General features: G+C 26.5%; 2 protein-coding genes across 2 annotated transcripts; one reads left to right on the top strand and one right to left on the bottom strand.

Moving 5' to 3' along the window:
* On the bottom strand, window positions 1–3,345 carry LOC137829398 (uncharacterized). Its single transcript, XM_068636202.1, has 3 exons — window positions 2,846–3,345; window positions 610–717; window positions 1–518 (listed from the first exon to the last, which is right to left on the bottom strand). Exons 1-3 carry the CDS (start codon window positions 3,143–3,145, stop codon window positions 207–209), a joined length of 720 nt encoding a protein of 239 aa, XP_068492303.1. The 5' UTR covers window positions 3,146–3,345; the 3' UTR covers window positions 1–206.
* A 6,121-nt stretch (window positions 3,346–9,466) lies between these two features.
* Window positions 9,467–12,345, top strand: LOC137820667 (dnaJ protein homolog). Its single transcript, XM_068624854.1, has 6 exons — window positions 9,467–9,939; window positions 10,128–10,296; window positions 10,397–10,535; window positions 11,125–11,401; window positions 11,499–11,697; window positions 11,790–12,345. The coding sequence occupies exons 1-6, from the start codon at window positions 9,790–9,792 to the stop codon at window positions 12,110–12,112; spliced, it is 1,257 nt and encodes a 418-aa protein (XP_068480955.1). The 5' UTR covers window positions 9,467–9,789; the 3' UTR covers window positions 12,113–12,345.
* The last annotated feature ends 2,876 nt before the right edge of the window (window positions 12,346–15,221 follow it).

A 15,221-nucleotide genomic window follows, 5' to 3' on the forward strand; every position in this document is an offset into this window, starting at 1 on the left:
TTTTCAATACACAATTTCAGATTTGATGGTAAAATGTTTCATCAAACTAATGTACAAATACTCTTCATGTAGTGTTGTTATAAACCAAATTGGTATGAAATAAATATCCAGTAACAAATGAGAAGGCAAAGAGCAATTGGTCACAAAGTTACAATATCATCCCAAACCATCAAAATAATCCAGAGGAAGAAATTTTCTTGATGTTGTTACAAGAATTTGTTATACTGGCTGGTGAGAGAGTCCCTCAGATTTGAGTACAAGCCGTAGAGAGAGTACTGCCGCAGGTTTTCCACTTCATACCATGAATTAAGCACTGATAGATGCTTGTCTGTCCCAGAAAATGCTAGCTGAATTCCTAGACTGCAATCTACTGCACCTCCTCTACCTTTACAAGATGATGTTCTGATAGCACAATCTTGTTTGTTGAGGCAAACAAAGTTGGAATTTCCCTTGCATGAAGAGCAACCATCTCTCTTCCAGTACAAGTTCTGTAGCCTACCCTTCTGAAACTCCAGTACCTAATCAAATGGAAAGTCAAACCAAGCCTTAGATTTTTCAATAACTAACCAAAAACTCAACTCATCATGTCCATGATCTACCATCTCTTACCAGTGTGAAACTTGTCACTGTATATGTGCTGTTTGCAACAAATGCAAGTGGAGATCGTGCAGCATACTTCCTCCCAGCAAATGCCACCATATATCCACCATAAGTATCCTACTTATTGAGATGAAAATTAAAGTTATAAATCAGTTGTTAGGATAACACTGCTCATGCAACTTTTGTTTTAGCTTGTAGTTCTCATTTTTGTTTTCAGGAGAACTAAAGTTGGTTTAAGGGATCCCAGTGCAAGTCACCATGACTTGAGTTTTTCACTTCTATCCTATTAAAGCAGAAGTGTTACAAACAGATATTTTAGTATAAAGTCAACCAGGGAATTTGTATAAGAATCTTGTGAATTTGAATGTTCCATGAAAAACAAAACAAATACCATTTTATTATTAACTCAAACATGCATTAAGGGTAAGTTTCAAATTCCATATAAAAATCACAAAATACACTAGCAGTGCAAAAAGATTCTAGAAAGTCATCAGTTGAAATTGCCAGATATGATAAATTTGTCAACTTAGACAACAACTCTAGCAAATTACAATAGAAATTCATTCCTCTGACAATTTCTAATTAGTTGTGGCCTAAAATTTCTTACAGTAATAGTACATCTAATTCTGTGTTTTTTCTCTCTAAAGGTAGCAGTCTCCATACTTCAGATTATATTGCCTAATTATTTGAATTTGTGGTTATTGATTTTATGTCTATGTGCATGTGAACGAGTCTAATAGTTAAGAGTAAATTGCATTGATCACATTCAACAAAGATCAGAGAAAAATTGCAGTCCTAATAGTTAAGAGTCATGGTTAACATCAATATCTTAATTTGAGTTTATGTTTAATATTGAGTATCAGATATACATTTTTACCATGTGTTAAATAAATTTGTCATGCCAAACAAAAATAGAAATACTGCCAAGTTTGCCTGACTTCTGCATATACCCAACGAGGAGTGCATTTACAGAAAAAATTTAGATAATGTGGTCAGTACACTGTGTGCAATCAAGTTCAACGGTTATACCAATAAGGGGTGGCTTAACTTTAAGTTGGAAGCTAACACAAGAAGAAGGGGAAATAGCAACAGGTCAACAACTCAACATAATAAGAATACATTATGGTTGAAACTGGTAAATGAGGCACAGACTAGCAGGGGAAAATATTTAATTAGCAATGCCGAGAACATAATATAATTAGTATCACTTGTACCATGGTATCCATAAGGAAGCTTAAGATGGTTCAAAAAGTAGAAACTTTGCTTCGGTGAAATGTCAATACTAGTGGCAAAAATGTGGCATAACGGAAAAACAAAAGAAAATGACATTATTGAGCTAGATGCAAAGAATATAGGTCAGGTTTGCCCATTGTACCTAACTTCTTTAAGCATGATTCAGGAGCTACATGCATTATATAATAGGTATTACTGCAATGGGACTGAATCTCTATTCCATGGCTTTGATCTACCATTTTGGCCAAAACTCTACTTCATCTCTCAGCAACATGGTTATCTTGTGCCATATTTTATGTTTTTAGTATATTGGAGCAGCAATCCACCCAAATTCATATTATCCAACAAAAGAATATCCATTTATTGTTGAACCATCACCATGACACGAAAGATGAATTCATCGTTCACAACAACTACAACAAACCCGAGAAGTCACCATGTCAATATCAAATATAGAAGTGCCCCACTTGACCAACCAATGAACAGAAGCTACAATCCCATTATCCCCATCCCATATTCTACAATGAAAATTACAACACATAAATATAACGGATCCCTTGTTCATACAATAGTATCATCCACTTTTCTATAACATTATCTTTTACCTCTATCTCTATCACACCATCTAACTATTTTTGTATAAAACTTCTATACCAATAAAATTTCTCCAAATATAATAATCATCTAATAGATCACTGATTCGTACAACAATATTATCATGTCAACTATTTTATCCTAAACATTGTCTTCTCTTACTCTCTTATACATTTATTCTACAAAAACGATAAACTTCTATGAATATAATCAACATGTCACCTCAAAGTTCCAAACTTTTCAACACAACAGAATCAAACATCCATGTCACAGTAAGATTATAGCCCCCACAAACAAGTCCACAACCAAGAGAAACAAAAGGATATCATCTATTTCAATCAATCAGGGCCAGATAAAAAGATCAAAGAATAAGACCAGATGGTGAGAAAACGAGAAGAGAGGTAACACTGCTACTTACAGGGAAGAAACTAGAGGTGTTGATGGTGAGGAGAGAGATCTCATCAACCTTGGGGCGAAAGAGAGCAAGCTGTGAGTTGGAGGAGGAGAGAGAAAGACGGTGGTCACAGGGAGAGAGCTGAAGGGACTGGTTGAAGAAGAAAGAATCCCTAGAGCTGAAGGCAATGCCAAAAGTGAAGCCATCAGATCTCTGAATCTTGGAGTCAGCACAAGGCTGGTACACGCTGTTGGTGTTGGTGGCAATAACAACAACTACTACCAGTGGCAGCATCATCAACCACAATGCCCCTTTTAGTGCCATTGTTGTGTTTGGATTTGATGATGATGATGGTGTGGTAGGAGATGCCAAGTTTTGTTTTTTTGTTTCTTTCAACTTTGAATCTACTGGCTACTAATGGGGTGTGGCTGGTTTTAATCCTACAGTGTAAAGTTACAAGCTTTGGGAGAGCTATATGAAGAAAATGGTGATTACAGTTCTGGGATGGTGGCAAATCTGGTAACAAATAACAAAATATAATTTTCTGACTCATTTATTTGAAAATATATTTTTAGTTTCTAAAAAACATTATTTTTGCCTTTCAGACTAAATTTTTTGTTTTAATCTTTTGTAATTAATTTTAAAGCTGTTTCTTTTAGTTTTCTTATGTTACAAATATCACTTGTAAAAGATATATTATCATAATCTATAAAATGATTATCTCTTGTATACATTTTATTTTTTTATTTTACTCTTAGTTATATTTTAAAATTAAAAGAATTTATAACAGTATATAAAAATAATATAAATTCAATATTTTTTTATTTTATTCTTAATTATATTTTAAAATTTAGGAAATAAAAATAAACTATTAAAATGATAAAAGTGATGTAATGTAATATGTAATTGCCTATTATGTTATTATTACTATTTTTTTTCATTACGGTAGATAGTAACATAAGTGCATCCTTTCTTGTAGTAAATGAAAAACAACGTTACACCGAACAGAAAAGAAAAATAAAATATAAGAGTGAGATAAATGCTCATTGTTTTTTTAATGCGTATATATAAATAAATAAATCTTCACTTAAATGAGAGTAATATCTATTGGTAAGGTTTTTTCAATTTGACTCTTTTAAAATACAATTGGGTTTTAGTTCTAAAATTATATTTTATTTTTTTAAGGAAAAAATATATTTGAATCGATAATATTTTTAGTTTTTTTTTTAAAAAAAAACTTGTAGTTTCAAAAGTAATTCTTTTATTATATAAAAAATAGTTTAAAAAGACATATAAATACTATAATAATAGTAGTAGTAATAATAATAATATTAGCATTATTTAAATAATATTTAGGAAAGTTTATTTGTGTAATTTAAAAAAAAAAAGTTATAATAAAATTCGGTGAACTAAAAAAAATGTAGTGTTTGAAATGATAATGGAGTGAAAATAAGTTTGTCAATCTGTCATGATCTACAGTCACTTATTTATTTAGGAAATGTTAGATTTTTTTTTTAAAATCTTATATTTAACTGAAAATCTCATACTTCTATTAAACTTATAAAATAATCTAAATAATAATATTATATACTTTATAGATAGTACATATATAATAATTAGTAATATTTTTTATAATAAAAATAATGTATTTTTAAATACGTTAAATACCCAACTTTCAAGTGACTTATCCATATTTCTATTATTATTTATAAAAAATATTTATTATTTTATTCAATATAAATATCATAGTCACATAATACAAGAGAAAAAAATAAAATTACAATAATTAAAATTAATAAGACGAAACACAAGTATATGTACATTTTTAAAATTAATATTTTATTATAAGTTATTATGAGTCTATTTTAAGGTGTTTATTATAAAGTAATTAAATTCATTATACATAATTTATAATCAGATAAAAAGTTACTGCCAACTCTTTATTTACCTTTTTTAATCATATTTAAAAAAAATAATTGATCAATTTTCATGCTTGAAAATATATATGTATAATTGTATTAAAATTTAATTATAATTTAATCTTAGAAAAGAAATTATAAAATAAAATATAACTGATTTATATACTATAATTTATTTCTATATTTAATTGATATAAGTTTTTCAAACATACTCAATTACATTGAAAATAGCATAAAAAACTAAAAAAATATCTAAATACAGATGATACGATATCCAACATCTTATTAAAATATAATCTTAATAACTCCAATATTATCTTTAAGCTAAATTTAAATATACAAAACTGATTTGTAAAATAAAGAGATCATGTATATATTATAACTGAACTTAGTCTCTAATCATTATAAGCTCTTCAACATATTATTAAATAATAAGTTAATTTTTTTATTTTGTTATTTATCTTTATTAATATGCTTTAATGCATATTCACTAAGTTAATATTATCAGAATATATTAAAACTTAATAAGATAACAGATACAATAATTTAAATTAGTATACATGCATAAATTAAATAAGAATAATTAAAATATAATTGATATAAAAATTGGACAACATTGTTGTCTTGAAATTAGTGACGGAAAGAATACTTAATTTAAATTAGAAAATAAATGAAATAATTGGAGACCGGTTGAAAAAAAGTAAAAAACAAATGAGAAATAACAGGGAAGAAGTCTAAGAAGGAAGGATGAGATATTCAAATTTTCAAACAAGAATAAAAAATAAATTTTAAGAGAGAAAATATTTAGAAATAGATAATATTTTCAAACAAACTAGCTAATTTATTTGATTTTTTAAATGAAATTAAATAATAGAATAAACTCTAAAAAGTATAATAATTACAATTTAGATATAATTTTTATAATATTTAATCTAATTTCAATATACCTTATTAATAATGATTTATATTAATTTGAATAGTCTTTTAATTGTTGGAACGAGGAATTTGAACACATAGTTGGTTAAAATCAGCTTCAATATGAAAAAGTAGTTTAAAAAGCAGATCAAAGTTTAAAGTTGTAAAATTATTTCAAAACTAAAAAGTTATATATTTGATAAAACTGACTTTTATAATTGTAAAATAGAAAATAATAACATAATTACTATTAAATCAATTTTTAATGAATAAATACTTAACTTAATCTTTGTAATATAAGTGTGTTTGTTGGTAGGTTTTTAATTAAAATTTTTATGTAAATGAGTTATTAAAAAAAAATTACTTACATATGAATATTTTAATATTATATCAATAAATTATATATAAGTAGTTAAATTTTCTATAACATAATTTTTTTAATAAGACATGCTTATTTTAATATTTACTCAGATCTTAATATTAAGTAATTACACACAAAACATTATATGAAAACAAATAAGTTTTCCAAGTACCTATCTACTGATAAGACATACTTATGTTAATATTTACTTTAGTATTAATGTCAAGTAAATTTTTTTATATTAAAACTGTGTTAGGCATCATTATCTAACTTGACATCTCAACTAGGTTAGTTAGGTTGACACCTTAAGTAATTATCATATGTCATCATATGAAAAAAATATTATTATTAAAAAAAATATTAAAATATTGAGAGACTATATTAAAACTCATATGTTAAGAAAAACGATATATAGGTAGACTATACATATCCATGAAGAATTATAAAAATAGACTAAATGGAAGTTTATTATACCAATGAAATGATTTTTTTATGAATAAATCATAAATAAGTCAACTTATCAGCATACGCATTCTCTTCACGAAAAAATATGAGTAAACATAAACCTGATTTTCGCATAGTAATTAAGACAAGTATTTGATTAATTACGAAGTATTCACAAAACATTAGTTATAATAGTAAACATCGCACAAACAAAGGCAAAATCACATTAAAGTCAGACATTAGCAAGCCTCATCTTTTGAGTTGGCTCTATAGCATGTATAACTTCATAAAACTCAACAATCATCGCAATATGAACTTCAATAAACGCAAAGAACCAATAAACTTCTTTATACTCCTACTTCCACAAGAAGCAAGATTAATGTTAAGTAATTACATATTTTAATAATTATAAATTTACCTTCTCTTATTTTATTTTAATATTTTAAATATCCAATATTTTTATACAAATTAAATTTCAAATAATATTTGTATAAAAAATATTATTATTTATAGTTAATATTTTTTAATAAAAACATATTACAATAAAAATAAATTAAATAATTAAGAAAATTAATGTTTTGTTTCAAGAAGGAAGTCAATTGAATTAGTGAATTTGAAAAAAAAGTGCAAAAAGAATGATGTTGTTTGTATTAAGATAGACACCAAAAGGTGAAAGAAAAAATTACCACAAAATTTGTAAGTGATTTGATAGATATAATAATTTGTTATAAATTATAAAATAATATATCTAATAACTAATTTACTTATATTATTATAAATTAATTTTAACTAAATAAAATATAATAATTTTATAATTAATGGATAATTTTAATTTTAATTTTTTTATCATTATTATTTATTATTTATAGTTTTTGAATTATTTTATTATAGTTATTATTTCATCTATTTATCATTAATATTTTATTTTAAAAATTATTTTATATATTTATTAAGATTTTAATAATAATAATTTTTTATATTATATTATATATATTTATATATTTTTTTTAAATAAAAGCTTTTGTTATATAACTTAAAATCTCAATGCTAAAATATCAAGTATCAATAATTATATTACATACTTTAATTATACTTATTTTATTATAATATAAATATAAATTAATTAATAATATAAAAATATAATATATATTTAATATAATAATTATAAAATGTATATTTTTAACATGGATTCTGCATGTTTGTGATCGAAAAAAAAATTTGAGATTCTTTCATCTTGTATTTTGCATTTTATTAATTTTTTATTTCTTGTTTTTTTTGAACTTTTTCCATTTTTTCTTCACTTTTATAAATCCGTCACTCCATCACTGAATTCAAACACATCTTAAGTCAATCATAATGATTAGCAGTCTATTTTCGAAGTGAAGAAAGATATAAAAAGTGTAAAAATTAAAGAATAAAATATTATTAAAATTTTCAGAAAATAGGCAGAAAACTTTGTTTCTTTTTTCTTTATAAATATATAAAATTCTGGTGAAAAAAATAGAGTTAAATATATATTTTATAATTACTATATTAAATATATTATATTTTTATATTATTAATTAATTTATATTATAATAAAATAAGTGTAATAATTATATAATAAATATAATATAAATAATAATAATAATTCCAAAATAATAATTTTTTTAATAAATATATAAAATGACAATTAAAATAAAATAATTATATAAAATTGTTGTAATAACTAATGAAATAATAACTATAATTAAATAATTAAAATAATTATAAATAACAAATGAAATAATAAAAATAAATAATATTAGTAATAATAATAAAATTAAAATTATTAGTTTTTATTTAGTTAAAATTAATTTATAATAGTAATATAAGTAATTAGTTATTATATATATATAAGTATTATTTATATTTTTTAAAATTTATTAAATGTATGAAATCACTCACTTTCATAATATTTTCTTTACATTTTACTGTATTTATCTTAATCTAAATAACTTAACTTTTTCACATTTTTTTTTAAATTCATTTTTAATTCAAACAAAACATAAAAAAATTGTAACAATATAAATAATGATAAAATTTAATTTTAAAAATAAAATAGTATAGTAATTTAATATAAATAATTTTGAAACACTAATATCAACATCCTACTAAAACAAGTTAAATATTATTAAAAAACTACAGTACTAGTCATAAATGAAACAATTTTATCAACATTTTATTTATTTATAACATAATAAAAATACTTTAGCAAACACACGTGTTTAATTGGTTTATTTAGTGTTTAAAATGAAGTGAATGAAATTCGAATATTGAATAGTTTAGACAATGATACAAATAATATTTTTTTCTCTCGGACAAAGTAAAGTTTAGAATACATATGCTTAACCAACTCCTTTTGACCCTCCGTTAATTAATATTGCTTAGAAAAATATGTTATTAATACTAGCGCCCAAGCTAAACTTACGTCTGTTTATTGCAATATCCTCTTTTACTCAATCTTATACTAATAATTTTACATACATTTAAAATAATTTTAAATGAGTTATAATTAAAAAAATAACATATAAAAAATATGAATTAATTAAATAATTTATTTTCTTTTTCTTTGATTTAACTTTTTTTTTAAAGTTTTTTCTCTTATTCTAAATAGTTTTAAAATCAGAAAGTATGATGAAAAGAATAATTGAGAATGAAGATTATTTTATATGATATGTAAGATTTGTTATAAAAATATATTAGAATATATTTTCTCCTATTTTTAAAATAAAAAACAAATAAATAAAAGTTAACATATAATTTTTTTCATATAATTCTTTTACATTAATATTAATTTAAAAATTAAAAATAATTTTAATTTTTAAATGATTTATATAAAATAACAAAATACTTCATTTTACTAATAAATAAGGATAAAATAAAATGAAATATATTGAATAATTTTTTAAAAGAAATAAAAATATTATTAAAGGAAATGGAATTCTCTCGCATTACCATGAAGGATCCAGAACAAAATTCCAAATCAAACACATATTCATATCCAATGGTTCACACCTCCAACCTACCCAAACAAGCAAACAAAAGTTCTAGACTCTTCTCCTGTGGGACCCACGCCACGAGCACCCTCCATCACGGCCGTCCATTAATAACTCATCTCTCAATCTCCACCACATAAAATAGAGACAAAAATAAAGAGGAACACAAATATAAATATAAATACCCAACTCTAGAATTCTGATAGCTAGGGTGTTGCTTCATCTTTCGTTTGTTCCGATCTAGAGTTTTCCCTTCTCGTTGTTCTTCGCTTCCTCAAACTAGGGTTTCCAATTTCGATCCATTAGAGCAAGATGTTTGGGAGAGCACCCAAGAAGAGCGATAACACGCGGTACTACGAAATCCTCGGCGTCTCCAAGAACGCTTCACAGGATGATTTGAAGAAGGCTTACAAGAAAGCCGCCATTAAGAATCACCCGGACAAGGGCGGTGATCCCGAGAAGGTACCTTAGTAGTCCTCGATTTTTCCATTTCCACTTTGATTAGGGTTTTATTCGTTGATTAAGGTTTCAATTATAAGGTTACCTAGGGGCTGTTATTGAATTAGAGTTTAATTAGATTATGTTTCTGTCGTTGGTTGTTTTATGCCAGTGAGGTGAGGCTTATGTTTTTTTGTTGTTGTCTGGTGTAGTTCAAAGAGTTGGCTCAAGCTTATGAGGTTCTGAGTGACCCTGAGAAGCGTGAGGTATATGATCAGTACGGTGAAGATGCCCTTAAGGAAGGAATGGGCGGTGGCGGTGGCCATGATCCGTTTGATATTTTTTCATCTTTCTTTGGCGGTGGGAGTCCGTTTGGATCAGGTTTGGCTGTTAATATAATGAACTATTGTTGACTTTAATTGATCAATAATTTTATAATCGATTGGCTGTGTGCTAAAGTAGTTATGGCTATTTTGAACAGGTGGTAGTAGTCGAGGTAGGAGACAGAGACGCGGAGAAGATGTGGTTCACCCTCTCAAGGTCTCTCTGGAGGACCTTTACCTTGGGACTTCAAAGAAGCTGTCGCTCTCCAGAAATGTCATATGCTCCAAGTGCACTGGGTGGGTATTTTCAGAATTTGTTTGGGTTTGATTAATAATATTCTTTCATTGAAAAGTCGCATGTATTGAGTTTAGATGTATGATATTGGTTAGTTTGGACATGATCTGCTTTATATTCTTTGTTGGTACATTGAATGTGTTCTTTTAATTTTGTTCAATTTAGACATTTGTCTGTGTTTTGAGCGATTTAGTTATTGGTTGTAATTAAGTTTAAGGGAATAATACTTTTTTGGGTTTTGAAGGAAGGATGCGATGAGTGTTAACTGTTTTTTAGTCACTCTGTTTAGGAGAATGATCACCTATAGTCTTCAAAAAATGATATGACTCCTTATTTGTTCTCATTTGTGGAAATGTGTCATATATGAGCTTGTGTTCATAAACGAAGGACTGAAAGCATATATATCCTTTTTTGTGAGACAAGGGCTATAACATGATATTATTTTTGATAGATTGTAAATAAAGAACGTTGTTATATTTACTGGACTAAAAGCAGAATCATATATAACCTGTTGGATTTTATTGTTTGCATTATTGTTGACTGTTTTACCCATGGGATTTATTAAATTAGTTGTTTGTGAATTGTTTACAGCAAGGGTTCGAAGTCTGGGGCTTCGATGAAGTGTGCTGGTTGTCAAGGAACTGGTATGAAGGTTTCTATAAGACACCTTGGTCCATCCATGATTCAGCAAATGCAGCATGCTTGCAATGAATGTAAGGGTACTGGAGAAACTATCAATGATAGAGATCGCTGCCCACAGTGCAAGGGAGAGAAGGTTGTGCAGGAGAAGAAAGTTCTTGAAGTTATTGTGGAAAAGGGAATGCAGAATGGCCAGAAGATTACATTCCCTGGTGAAGCTGATGAAGCGGTATGCGGAGATTCTGACCATATTGTTGCTGGCATTTAAGTTGATGATGATTGATTACAGAATTTGTTTGATAATCAATGTTTGTTTGTGTGTGCAGCCGGACACAATTACTGGGGATATCGTCTTTGTGCTTCAGCAGAAGGAGCATCCTAAATTCAGAAGAAAGGCTGAAGACCTTTTTGTCGAGCACACCTTGTCCCTTACTGAGGCCTTGTGTGGTTTCCAATTTGTCCTGACTCACTTGGATAGCCGCCAACTTCTTATCAAATCTAATCCTGGGGAAGTTGTCAAACCAGGTATGTAAATGATTAATATGTAATCCTTTTTGGGCCTCTACTTTCCTTTGATAAACTTTGGTAATGCTGTGTACACTGGTCTACACGTGCAGATTCATACAAGGCTATTAATGATGAGGGAATGCCCATGTACCAGAGGCCATTCATGAAGGGGAAGCTTTATCTTCACTTCACTGTGGAATTTCCAGATTTTCTAAATCCAGAACAGGTTAAGGCTTTGGAGGCCGTTCTGCCACCAAAGCAGCCTTCACAGTTAACAGACATGGAGCTGGACGAGTGTGAGGAGACCACACTTCATGATGTCAACATGGAGGATGAGACTAGGAGGAGGCAGCAACAAGCTGCTCAGGAGGCATATGAGGAGGATGATGATATGCCTGGTGGTGCACAGAGGGTACAGTGCGCCCAGCAGTGATGACTTGTGTGGAAGGAATGTAGAATCAGAATTATATAAAATGAATGATGATGATGATACTGTTGATGATCCGTAACTGTAGCGTGGACTATGGACTAAAGACGAGTAGCGTTGTAGTAGTGTTTGATTGTGAGAAAGTGAAGAACATTAATACTGTGGAAAGGATAATTTCTGTTCTGGCATCCTAAATACTTCTGTTTATTGGTTTATTTTAAGCATATTTGTTTCGGTTATTTAATTTTATTACCATCTCATGTTTGCGTGTGGTTGCTAATGAATTACCGTTTCATGGTTAGGCAAAGACCTTTTTTTATAAGGCTAAGAAGCAATAGGCGCGTGTTAATGACTATGAAGAGTTTTTCTTTCTTTTTCGAGTGGTTGAAGATTACAGTTTATTTTTGTAGTTATAGAATTGTATATTTCTTAATTTTATAATATAAAGTTGATTGAGCAATTTTAGAGGTTGAAGCATGTGAGCAGTTGTACCGTATGTTTTCTCCAGGAAGATCATTGTTTGCAGGGTCATTCTTAATGAGAAGGGAGGAAGGTGTGCGGTTAGATGTTCTGAAAAATAACTAATTTAAGAAGAAATGGAGGACTGCAAGGTGTGGAGATCTCGTAGCTATCTTGTTGAAATTTTATTTTTTTTCCATCTAAAAATATCTTAATTTGAGTTATCTCGCTAATTAGAAGTGAATAACTCATTTTACTACATAACTCCTAACTAATCGATTAACATTCTCTACTCACAAAAAAGATTAACATACCCTAATCGATTATATTGTGCTTGATTTCAAGTTTTCTTTATATCTTCACTCTTTTTTTAAGTGTGGATTCACAACAATTTAATTGTATTTTTTATATTAATATTAATAAAATAAAATAAATCGAACCAACCGAGTCAAATGTTTTTGAGTTGAATAAATAATTTAATAAATATTTATTGAAGGAAAAAAATAATTTTTAGGTGAACTTTTTTAGGTAAAATTAAGCTGAAATGTTGCAGATAAATTTTATATTACGTTAAGAAATTTAAATAAACGCTTATTTTTTGTTGGTACAAAGAAAGTTAGTAAATAATTAAGATTTAGCCTCTCAGCTATGAATCTAGTAAACTAAATGAATGGGACCCAAGTCCTAAAACTAAAATCGCCATGCACTGCACGTGCTGCTTCACTTTTCTTTATTTTAATTTATAACTGTTACGATTCAATAATTATCACAAAATGTTATAAAAAGTTTTTTTTTTAAATATGAAGAAGATGGTATAAAATTAAATAATATTTTCATACAATTTAATGGAAGATGCCAACTGTAAATAGAACAGTATCCTTATTTTTAAATTTATATCTTAATATCGTTAATGTTTTTACTATTTACACCAGATCTTAACGGGATTTTACCTTTAGCAACTTTTAAGTGTATGTTTAACAAAATTAATGTTTTGAAAAATACTATTGTAATTTAAAAAATATATATGTTAAAGAGGAATGGATTTTTTAAGTAAGAAGTTAATTTAAGCTACTGTAAAAATACTTTATTATAAGTTTATAATTAACTTTTAGCTCATGAAATATAGTTATATAATTAGATATATAAATAAGTGTTCTTTTCTAATTCTCACTTGAAATCTCGTCAATTTATCTCATTATATTGTTAATTAAAGAATACCAACTCTTTGACTTAGTATATGAATCAAGATTTATAATACAAATAAAAATACACCACTTTAAAATCTATATCTAAAAAATCTTGTATTAGTTGATAATATAAAAAATATATAATCGTATAAAGAAATTAAATATTAAAAAATAAATTTATAGATATTAAGTGAAGTTTGTATAATAAATCTAATAAAGTATTATTTACATTTTTATTTTTCTATCTAGCATTTTTTCATCGTCTTAACACCTTTTTCTTATTTATCTAGCACAATTTTAAAATTAAAAATTAAAAATTAAAAATAAATTAATAAATTAAAAAAAATGATAATTTTAATTTTAATGTATTAAAAAAATAAATATTTTTTTATGTTTAAAATAGTTAAAAATATAATTAATAAATAAAAGAAATAAGTTTTTACAAAATAATAAAAAAAATAATATATTAAAAAAATAGTTTATTTTTTTTAAATTAAGAAAATTAAAAATTAAAAAAATTAAACTCTACAACAACATAAAAATTGAATTTATAAACAAAAATTAATATTTACTTTTATTATTATTTATGATATAATTATGTTAATTTCAAGTAAAAAATACAGGACATAATTATAAATAAAATAAAATAATTATAAAAAAATTAAAGTCAATTAGTATTAATTAGTAGTAGACACAAATAATATTGAAGAATAATATTGAAGTGTCTACTCTAAATGCAAAATCCTAAAAAAAAAACTAATGCAAATACTGCACTTAATACTTAAAAATAAGAAGAATAAAATGCAAAAATAAATAAATGTGACGTACATTTCGAGTATGGTTTGTAGTTGAATAGAGTCGTAGATGCCAAAGAACGTCTCAACATTATCATCCTCGATCATCTCAATGGCGGTGTAATGACTTATCCCTCCACCAAGTCTAGTCGGGTAGCGAAAGTGAATTGTTGCGACCCTTTGTTTTGCTTTCCTATGCAGTTTTCCGAGGATAACTCATTCTTTGTAGGGTCATTCTCCTTTTGATAAGGACAATTTTTGGTGTTATAGAAGTGAATGCACATCCTTCAATGAGACATTCTTTCATTGATCCATCATAGTGAATAATGACATATAATGAAGTCATTTGTTGACAACAAACAAAATGTTGGATGTGTAATACAAAAGGAAAGATAGAGAAATTAAAATGTTGGGTGTGACATACTTATTTAGTATCGTCTTATATATCTTATTTTTATATTGGTTAGATTTGTTTTTATTTTTTATATCTTTTATCATTATTATTTTGTTTTACCTTTATTTTATATATTTTTTGTTTTTAGTTATTATTATTTTTTTCTGTTATTCTTTATTTTTTTCTGTTTTTTTTATTGTTTCTGTTTTTATTTTTTATATTTATTTTTTTTAACATTTTTTTCTTCTCATTTTTAAGCATTAAAGGTAGTATTTGCATTT

Source organism: Phaseolus vulgaris, chromosome 11 (genome assembly GCF_000499845.2).
Source record: "Phaseolus vulgaris cultivar G19833 chromosome 11, P. vulgaris v2.0, whole genome shotgun sequence".
In the NCBI taxonomy this organism is placed as follows: domain Eukaryota; kingdom Viridiplantae; phylum Streptophyta; class Magnoliopsida; order Fabales; family Fabaceae; genus Phaseolus; species Phaseolus vulgaris.